General features: G+C 40.2%; 1 protein-coding gene across 1 annotated transcript; it reads left to right on the top strand.

Annotated features, from left to right (window-relative positions):
• The first annotated feature begins 1,000 nt into the window (after positions 1–1,000).
• Parg (Poly(ADP-ribose) glycohydrolase) lies at positions 1,001–10,722 on the top strand. The gene is made up of 3 exons (XM_073974296.1): positions 1,001–1,286; positions 1,342–2,906; positions 10,091–10,722. Exons 1-3 carry the CDS (start codon positions 1,016–1,018, stop codon positions 10,562–10,564), a joined length of 2,310 nt encoding a protein of 769 aa, XP_073830397.1. The 5' UTR covers positions 1,001–1,015; the 3' UTR covers positions 10,565–10,722.
• Positions 10,723–11,095: the final 373 nt, after the last annotated feature.

The following is an 11,095-nucleotide window of genomic DNA, read 5'->3' as shown; positions in this document are numbered from 1 at the left end:
GAGAAACAGAAAAATACAATTTCGATCTGCTTCTACATACATAAATACATAGATATTTTAGCTAGTTTTCACATTGACCGTGATGTCCGTTTCATTTGCGCACACTGCTTAGTCCCAATTTACATTGGGCGAGTTTACTTGCGGCAATTGTCATTTTGTTGGAGAGAGAGGTGAGGCATATGGTAACCCTTTGCCTCTCAGCACCCTCTCTCACCTACAAACTGACAATTGCCGCAAGTAAACTCGCCTAATGTAAATTGGGACTTGCCATTTTTGTAGACAATTTTTCCCAAAATTACGAAAATATTCATATATATGTAGCTCTGTTCCAGAACTAAAAAGTTTTTACAATTTTTACCACTTTTACACATTTTGCGTTCCCTTACACAAAATTTATATAAAAATCGTTTACGACTTTTACCACTTTATAAAGTACGGGAACAGGCCATATATTTTTTTCTGTTCCAACAATTTTTATACACAAGTCCCGGTCCACACTAGTATGAATTTCATTAAAAAATTTCATCAAATTAGGCGTTCTTAGCTCGGATTCCCCACTAGAGCATTTTTATGATTTTATTCTACTATGGAACCCGATCTAGAGACGCATAATTTCGTATCAAAATTTCAGTGAAATTACTGTAGTGTGGCCCGGGACCAAACGTAAACAGTGTGTTGTTTTTATTGTAATTGACATACAATAACAACAACAACTTTCATATTGTTTCGATGCAGTGTTGTATTTGGCAGCTCAAGGACGGTTTTTTCAAATGAGATTACCTTGTTATTCTGCCATGGTGGAATAAGAAGGTGTTACATCAAATCATGTCAAACGTCAAATTTGCTCACAATAATGCATTACTCTGAATTGCTTGTTTACATTTTGTATGTGATTTTATTCACAATAACGCATTTTGACAACTGGTATGAAGATCAGCTGTTTTTGGCTTTACATCTTCTTATTCCACCATGATATGGGCCTGAAATAGATTCCCACTACTCTGAATTAGTTCATATGCTCATTTTGGTGAATCCTTCAACCAAACGAACGAACTACACATCTCTATTTTATGCGGCTAAAATATTTATAAGTGATGTGCCAGCCAAAGAGGAGTTTTTATTTTTAAAACACATTCCTGAGCAATTAGTAAACATTTTGCTTAAATTCCAACAAACTTTACTTGCCTCTGCATTAAATTGCAGACGTATAACGGTGGCAACGGTCAAGTGTGGTGGACGAATGTTGGGTGATGGTGAGGAAGATTCAGGCCGTAATGCCGATAATGGTGAGAGTGATATTGATTTTCTTTGCCTGTTTTTTTATAGATGTTTTGATTCCAGGTCACAATGAAGATACAACATGGCGTGGCTGTTGCATGGATGAAATCTATAGAAATCTAGATCCATTTGAGTTGGATCATTTGACACCGGTTAAACCATCTGACACACATACGGTGCTACATCATTTCCCAATAAGGGAACCCGATAACATACCACCAAAGCCTTTGAAAAGTCATCCTAAATGGGATGCATTTCATGTAAGACTGCCGTGTTCGAATAAATCGCAATATCCCGTTGTTGGCGAAGATGGTACATCATCCATAGAGAATCGTTGGGAAATGATTGAAAAAGCCCTACTGAGACCTATAGAGAATTCACGAGGTTTGGAAGCTGCTATATTATCATATAACACCAAATATGAGGGTCATTGGACTTTTCGTGCTTTACATAAACTCTTCGAAGAAGAGTTAGATGAAGATGAGTCACGGATGTTCTTTGAAGACCTATTGCCGCGTGTTATACGTTTGGCTTTGAGAATGCCGGAGTTGGTGCAGGCGCCAATACCTTTGCTTAAACAGGGGAAATGTCATGCGATAACATTGACACAGGAACAAATTTCATGTCTACTGGCAAATGCATTTCTCTGCACATATCCACGTCGAAATACGCTGAAGAAGAAATCGGAATATAGTACCTTCCCAGACATTAATTTTAATCGATTATTCCAATCATCTGGTTCAGCAGTATTGGAAAAAATCAAATGTATTTGTCATTATTTTCGTCGAGTGTGCCCAAAGGAAAATGACCGCAGTAACGTGCCAACGGGCTGTGTTACATTTGAACGACGTATTATACCATTAACAGAATTACCAAATTGGTCGGCATCCAGTAAACCTTTGGGTGTGACGCCGTTGCACATTAATTCCGCTGGTACTATCGAGGACCAGGGTGTTGGATTGCTACAAGTCGATTTCGCCAATAAATTTCTGGGTGGTGGTGTTTTGGGCGGCGGATGTGTCCAAGAAGAAATACGTTTTGTTATTTGTCCAGAGTTAATTGTATCGAAACTTTTCACTGAATGTCTGAAACCCTCTGAAGCATTGGTAATGGTGGGCTGTGAGCGTTATAGCAATTATAGTGGTTATGCCAATACCTTTCAATGGGATGGTAATCATGAAGATATGACACCACGCGATTGCTCACGTCGTCGCATGTGTCATATTGTGGCCATCGATGCTTTACTCTTTCATCAATCTTCACATCAATATCGCGAAGAGTTAATGTTGCGTGAATTGAATAAGGCGTATGTGGGATTCTTCCACCCACTGAGTACCACGGCCCCGGGGGTTGCCTCAGGAAATTGGGGCTGTGGAGCATTTGGTGGTGATGCCAATCTAAAAGCTCTACTACAACTTATGGCCTGTACAATAACCAGTCGACCATTGGTCTACTTTACCTTTGGCAATGAAGAGTTGCGCGATGAAGTCCATAAAATGCACACCTATTTCATTGAAAATAACATACTCATCAAAGAGCTATGGATGGTATTGAAAAAGTTTCATGCCACCAAGTTATCCGGTCATGAATTGTATAAATTTATCTACAGTGAATTGGACAAATTGAAGGTAAGCCTATATCATCACTTGTTTGTAAGTATGTAGAATAAGTTTGTAGAATTGTTCTTGATTTGTTTTCATCCCCACAGGTGAAGAATGCTTTCTGTTGTTTATTTCATTTCGTTGATTGAATCTGATGATACATAGGTGTTATTTGAATAGATTTTTTTAGTTTACAAGCGGGACCACATAACCACAGCAACCAAGTTGCAGAATATATTATGATATTATAATTTTTATGATTCATATTTTATACAAATCATTCTAGTCTATAGCTAATCAAAATAACCACAAAGATTTATATACATATGTGCTATTAAAAATTAATATTTTCTTATTTTCATTGAATCGGTATGGTTTTATTAAAGATAGGAATAACAGAGGATGATACATTATATCTTATCTTATATCTTATAATGCGTTTTAAGGTCCATATTTTGAAGATGCTGAAGAAACCATTAAAATGAATTCCATATTGAGAGATATATGGCGAAAAACAAAAATCCTTTGCAATTCCATTTGAAAAAAATTAAACAATTTTTTTGCGAGCACATCTACAATTTTTGGCATAGAGGTTAAGAAAAAAATTCTGGTTTCAAATCTGTTCGCGTTCACAAAATTGGACGATGCGCGCAAAAGTTATGGCGGTTTTTATTCTCATATAAAGAAAAAATATTTAAAAATATCTTATTTGTTGTTATGAGAAAATGTATGCATAAATCGTTAACAGCATTCCATATCTATTCGTAGATGTTTAAATAGTTATTAAATCTATTATTATTTTCGCGGAAAATAAACAAATAGTACAAAAAATTTTAAGAAAATCCAAATTATCCTGTCCCAGAGTCCGTACAAACACTTACAAATAAATTAAAAAATATATGCGGAATCTAGACAATGCGTATAAAAATATGATACCAAATTTATAGATTTATAGGTTTGATTCGAAAAATTAAAAAAAAATATTTAGGAGTTCTCCAACTATTTCGCTAAAATCCCATACAATAACTAATGTGTACTACAATACTTCCCACGACAATTGGATCTTCGCTCCGGAACGACCCGGGAACATCCCGGCCAGAGATTGTCAACCCAGCGACAGCTGTATCAACCGGAAGTTTTTTCCACAGGTGAGCAAAATATGCCGGCAACTTTGCTCGCCATCCTTCTAATTCGAGCCGGCATTGAGCAAAACCCCGGTCCATCGATCTGGATTTGTTCAGTGTGCAATAGGCGTATTGCGACAAACTCACCGTCCGTTAGATGTAACGTCTGCAGAAACTGGTGCCACCTGAGGAGGTGCTCAGGTCTCACCACACACCGCCACTGGTCACAACGATACATTGCCAGCTGCTGTCAGCAGCCAACAACATCGAGCACGCCGTCCCCTGCACCTCAGAGCAATTCCAACCGCTCGCAGCAAACTGTTCAGCCTGTTCAATGGATCTGTTCAGTATGCAGAGGTGTAATCTGGGAAAATATAACATCCGTTAAGTGCAATGGCTGCAAAAACTGGTGCCATATGAGGAGATGTACCACCTTGCGTACTCACAGGGACTGGAGTCCCAGGTTCATAGCCGCGTGCTGCTCCAACATCCGTGCAGCAAGGACTAGCACTTCCGCTAGGTATTCATCCAGTACTGCGACTAGCACTCCGTCTAGTATTCCATCCAGCAGTGCCAGCTCTAGTGTCCAAACTAGTAGCGCATCTAGCTATTCAACTAGCTATTCTTCCAGTGCCACACTTCCATCCAGTGGTGCATCTACTAGTTATTCTACTAGTATTCGTTCCGGCTCCAATATTCCATCTAATGGTAGCCATATTCCAGCTAGTTATTCTACTAGCAGTTCGTCCAGTACCACTATTCCATCTGTTGGTACATATACTAGTTTCCAATCTAGTATTTCTGCTAGTTCTCCTGCTATTCCTTCCCGTGGTACTACAGCTAGCATTCCGACTAGTTTGTCATTCAGTAGTACCCCTACTAGTGCCCTCGCTAGTAGTGCGGCTAGCATTCCGCCTAGTCATCCAGATCCAGTGAACCGCGCCAATCTCCATTCCAGACAACAGCAAAGCAGTGATCCTTCCATCCAACAGTCTCAGCAAAGGCACCCACAGCAGCAATTAGTGCAGGGTGGTGACTCGATGGCCTCATTCCAAATCATGCAGTTCAACTGCAATGGTTTAAGGAATAAGGTTATTGACATCACCAATTTCATGCACGACAATAACATCCTAATTGCTGCTCTCCAGGAGACGAAGTTGACCAGTAATTGTTCCCTCTCGTCCTCAGGGAATTATAACATCATCAGACGAGATAGGGAAAGGGATCATGGAGGTGGCCTCGCATTTATCATCCAGCGAGACGTCAGATACACTCTGACGCCGCCTCCTGTACCCCCCCGTTTCGATCCTTTCCTTGAGGTCATGAGCATCTCAGTTCATTCCGATGATTCTGATATCGAGATCATCAATGTATACATTCCGCCCGTCAACAGCATTGGGGCAAGTTATCACCCTAGCATAATTCATCTGCTTCAAGGGGATAACCGAATTGTTCTTGGCGATTTCAATGCTCATCACGAGATATGGCACTCCCAGTTGCCGAACGATCCACGCGGTATTCTCATTGCGGACCAGATAGACGAATCCGACTTCGCATCCATCAATGAGGAATCCTCCACTAGAATTACAGCCAGATGCTCGAGTTCTCCGGACATTTCCATCGTTAGTCCCTCGCTCCTTCCTTTCGCATCTTGGCAAACAAAAGTCGCGCTAAATTCCGACCACATTCCAATCTTGGTCACAGTGGAGAAACCTAGCGATTTCGTTGAGCCCGACAAGCGCACATTCGTGTACTACAACAAAGCCAACTGGCATGGCTTCACGAATTTCATTGACGACTCCTTACGTCACTTGCCGCCGCCCTCATGTGCCAGAAAGGGTGAGAGAACACTAAGGGAAGTAATCCTCAAAGCGGCAAAACGCTTTATTCCAGCGGGCAGAATTCCTCTCATGAGACCAAATTATCCATCCAGGGCATCCCGTTTGGCACAACAGCGCGATCAAATACGTGTCGATGACCCAGCTGACGAACGAATTGGGCAATTGAACGCGGAAATTGAGAACCTGGTTCTCGAACACAGGCGTTCCAAGTGGATTCAACATCTCGACCACTGCACAATTAATTCCAAGCAACTTTGGTCCACAATTAAAAGTCTATCTGGTTCCAACAAGAATAGAAATCTCCCTGCTATAGCCTTCAATAACATTACATATTCCGATGCCAAAAAGTGTGCAACACAGTTCTGCCGCCAATTCATTGAGCATCCATCTTCGCAGAGCAGGTCCAGGCGAGCCGTTTTCCGGAGATGCAAGTCACTAAAGCGTGATTTGCAGCCCATCTCCTTCACATCCTGTGAAGTCGAGAGAATTATCTCCAAATCCAAACCATCTAAAGCCCTTGGGCCAGACGGCATATCCATGGTAATGTTAAAGAAGTTGGGAGCAGTAGGTTTGAGCTACTTGACAAAGGTCCTGGAACTATCAATTTCCCAATTGGTAATTCCAGACGTTTGGAAAGTGGCTCGTATAATTCCTATTCTAAAGCCAGACAAATCCGCTACAAATGGGGAATCCTACCGCCCGATCTCCATGCTTTCACCAGTAGCAAAGGTTTTAGAGTCCCTATTGCTCCCATCCCTGAAACAGCATTTCCACCTTGCCTCCCACCAACATGGTTTCAGGGAAGCTCATAGCACAACCACGGCTTTGCAAGAGATAACCACAAAGATTGCGAACGGCCTAAATCAGCTACGACCACCCAAACGGACCATTGTGGCAGCGCTTGACCTGTCCAAGGCGTTTGACACGGTCGACCATTCCATGCTGATTTCTGACGTCATGAATTCCACCCTTCCCAATGACGCCAAGCGTTGGATTGCCAATTACCTTAATGGTAGGCAAGCCTTCGTTGAATTCCGAGGCCAAAAATCCAAATTCCGCAAGATTAAAATGGGAGTACCCCAAGGTGGAGTACTGTCCCCCATTTTATTCAACATCTATCTTGCTAATCTCCCTCCTCCACCAGCAGATATTTCGGTGGTGTCGTATGCCGATGACTGCACCATAATTTCATCTGGTGTTGACATCGACGACGTAAGTGCTAGAATTTCCAACTACCTAGCCACCATCACAAATTTCTTCCGGGAGCGCAATCTTCAGCTATCCCCTACAAAGTCCTCAGTGTCCTTATTCACTTCCTGGACGAAGGAAGTTAACAACCAGCTTGATGTATTTGTCGAAGGCAGGCGTATCCCCACTGTTCATAGTCCAAAGATCCTTGGGGTAGTTTTCGACAATCTTCTCCACTTCTCTTCGCACGCCACCTACATCAACCAGAAAGTGAAATCCAGGAACAAAGTCCTTAAAGCTTTAGCTGGCACCTCCTGGGGCAGAGATAAGGAGACATTAATAACGACCTATAAGGCCATCGGTCGGTCTGTCTTCAATTATGCTGCCCCGGTTTGGACTTCCTTCCTGAGTGACACCCAATGGAGAATCCTGCAGACGACGCAAAATAATGCTCTCCGAATTGCTACGGGTTGCGTCCAGATGTCACAGGTAGATCATCTTCATGAGGAGACCAGGATGCTGTCAGTCAGGCAACATAATGTGTTGCTGACTAGACAGTTCCTGCTGGCTAGTCATCAGCCGAGTCACCCCAACCATCACGTAGTGATGGAAGATCCACCACCTAGACGCATCCGTAAGGACTTCAGGTGTTACCGTGATGACATCCAAGACGTCATTCCATCGGACGTCAACCGATTGTCTTACACGGACTCCCTGAACATTGTGCACCAACGGGCGGTCTCCGAAGCCATAAGTGTGTACAAAAACAATAAAGTCCTAAATCAACATCCTCCAGCAATTTCGGATAGTGAGAGGCTTCTTCCAAGGCAAACTCGTTCCATACTGGCACAACTTAGGTCTGGTTACAGTAGCATTCTCAATTCCTACAGAGAACGCATTGTTCCTGGTACCATAAACAGGTGCCCCTCCTGCCATCAGAGCCCTCACGATACTTCACATCTATTCAACTGTCCGTCCGCCCCCACAAATCTAACCCCTGTTGATTTGTGGTCACATCCAATTGAAGTAGCACAATTCCTTCAATTGCCAACATCAAATCCTATTCACACAACTGATTAATAATATATTCCATTTTCTTTTCTCGTTCCATTCTTCCTTAATAATTTTCAGGAAAGAGCTTCCGAATACAACCGAACTGTTACAACAACAACAACAATACTTCATCAAGAAATATGGTTTACCATCGTGAAAGCTTATTTGCTTACTGTGATAACTTATAAGGATAGGAAATTAAGAGTAATATTGAAATTACAATCATTCAAAAAATGTGTAAATTAAAAAGCCTATTATTCGCGAATAAGTTAAAATCAGTTGATGCGCATCCGTTTTTGGATACAGCGAATCAATCTCTTTCAATATTTATGCATATTTCGATGTTTCACTCTGCGGTCAAAGTGTGCCGCCAGTTGCATCACACAATGCAATAAACATTAAAGTGGGTAAAAATCGCGCAATTTGCATGCGATTTTGATGCGCATCCGGTTTCAGTAGCACCCATCAAAAATATGTTCATCTACACATATTTCAATCAGATTCTTCAAGAACCGCGGATGTGCCTCCACTTTCTATTTTTGGTAAAAATCCTATATTACTCGCGAATCTCTGTAATTTATGACACGCGTTTTCGCAAATATTGTAATCGCGTATAAAGGATTCCATTTACGTAAAAAAATTTAAAGAAAATCGCGGTTTGGTACGCGGATTTGTCAAAATAAATTTTTGCTGATTTTCCTATTTTCAGGGTATCTATATCCGAGGTTTTAGTGGATGGATTCGATCGCGGATGGGCTCATTAGATCCGTCGCGTAAAAAAACTAAATTCACGCGGGGTACAAAGGAAATTGAATGACACTTGTAAATTTTAAACGCTAAAAATAGGTTTTTTAAAAAAAATCACACATCAAATATTGGACTTTAGACTCCAATTACTAGGATGCTGTAAGGAGCACACTCATGAGATAAGCCATAAACAACGTAAAATCACGAGTTTTATAATCCTATTATGAGTTTGGAATATTATCTTGTTGCGCGTCCGGATTATTAAAAAAAAAAATTCAAAAAACCCCGAAATTCCGGCTTCAAAATGTCAGCATCAATTTTAGGTGGATGTAGTGGATATATCGAAAAATGATACACTAGTATCATATTGCCCATGAAGCTTTCTTTGAGTCTTTCTTTGGGCATATGTCTATAAAATGTAAGGTTAAGCCAGAAATCGGAATGGAGCATAAAAAAACTTGTTGGCTTCAACCCATTTTTACCTATTTTTCTACATTGATGCCAACACAGCTTCCACGTAAATTAATTTTAATGGTCGATATTATGGGATCCCTCCTAAAACACTTCATTTTAAAGAATGTTTATCATACTATATAGAATATGCTAACATTCCGCGAATTCTGAATGGGTGAAACTCGGATTCATCGATCGTAAAACATTTTTGTTTTTCGCCATATATAAGAGCTCCATAGGTCTTACGTGGACAACATTTATTTTCTATGCGTTTTTAAAGGGAGACTCCTTCCTATATACCTCCGTCTTTTTGGACGTTGAGATATATAAGAATGGAGAGACTTATTTGGTGCAAGATATGTAAATTAGGCTGACTACCTTACCGTCAGTTGTTTTGTATTTTTTAAAATTCGTCGAAATATTTCAGTTGCACACTCATGCATTGTTCCTCGAAAAAGCATCAGCAATACAAATGATACATGTTTGTTTTTTACCTGCGTTAAAAATGCGTACTTGTGACGTTTTGAAACACTTAGTTTTGCAGTTGTTAAGTACTATTGCGTTATGAAACATACTTCACACATTTACAGTCATTTGCCAAGCATCAGACGTACGAAAGTCATGATTTAAGAGGGTTTCAAAATTGTAGAATATAATATTCATATTCAACTATATATAACCAATAACAATAAATAACATATTTACTCTACATTCCATTATACAACTTCATTTCATGATGCTTTATTTCTAAAAAGATACATTATTTTGTTCTCTTTTTCCTTCAATATCTATCGTATGTTTTCAGCGTAGTCAGCAGGAAAAAAGCAACCCGAATAATGAACCAACTGTATCAAAGGTTGAAACCAAGGAACCCAAAGCATTAACGCCTAGTAAATCCCTTTCCCCAAAGCCAAGCACGTCCTTGAATGCAAAACGTAGCTTAGAGGAAAGTCTGGATGTATTCGCTTCGACATCCTCCGAAGCTGAGAATAATTCAAATCAAACACCGCCAAAAGTGACGTCTATAGATCTAAGCATATCGGATGATAGTGACACTGATCAAATGTTGGTGGCTGCCACAGATAGAGCCTGTGAAACATTAACTCCCAGCAAGAAACAAGAAAAACCATCGCCAATCGCAACAGTAAAACTTGGTTCACCCGGTATATCAAAGCCAAGACAACGTACACTTTTGGAAATGTTGGACCAGACATATAATCAAATCACCGGTCCAGCCACAAAACGTTATTGTGTTAATAAATCGCCTCAAAAGCCGTAATACATAAGAAACACACAACAAATACCATACAGAAGAAACACAAACTAAATTTTAAATAAATACTCCTTTTTTTTCAAATTTCAATTAAATTGTTAGTTAAAACAAAGTCCCGATATAACAAAGATAATAAAAACAGATTTTATCTAAATTATGATAAATATTAATTAGAATTAATTGCATAATTCGTATTTTTATAAGGTCCCAAAAAGGACAATAAATGTCGAACCAAAAAAATCCCTTAAAAGCACAAAATCCGGGCAATGTATTAAAAATAAACTCTTTATCCACAATATGGCGATTAGGATGGTTCTCACAGTAACACCAGAGCAAGTACTGCAACGAGAGCACGCAATTGTGTTGCTGTAATTTAAGAATCTTTGTCCCCTCATGTAGCGGGTCTCCTGCAGACATGAGGAGGCACCCTGTTGCAGTTCTCAGAGCAGCATTCTGAGAGATTTGAATACTTTTCCATAGTGTTGCACTTATGATGCCCCTTAACTTACCACAGACTGACCTATTGCATTATATGTG

The sequence above is a fragment of the Musca autumnalis genome, unplaced genomic scaffold (genome assembly GCF_047663935.1).
Source record: "Musca autumnalis isolate F117 unplaced genomic scaffold, ASM4766393v1 scaffold_3, whole genome shotgun sequence".
Taxonomy (NCBI): Eukaryota; Metazoa; Arthropoda; class Insecta; order Diptera; family Muscidae; genus Musca; species Musca autumnalis.
Note: the sequence above shows the minus strand (reverse complement) of the source record. Positions and strands in the feature narration are given on the sequence as shown.

What these genes read in the sequence shown, in the direction of transcription:
- Parg (XM_073974296.1), top strand. Translation starts at nt 1,016, where the DNA reads ATGCTCATTTTGGTGAATCCTTCAACCAAACGAACGAACTACACATCT. An exon ending in AGGCCGTAATGCCGATAATG is followed by an intron (nt 1,287 to 1,341) that starts GTGAGAGTGATA and finishes TTTTGATTCCAG; the next exon opens with GTCACAATGAAGATACAACA. An exon ending in GTGAATTGGACAAATTGAAG is followed by an intron (nt 2,907 to 10,090) that starts GTAAGCCTATAT and finishes GTATGTTTTCAG; the next exon opens with CGTAGTCAGCAGGAAAAAAG.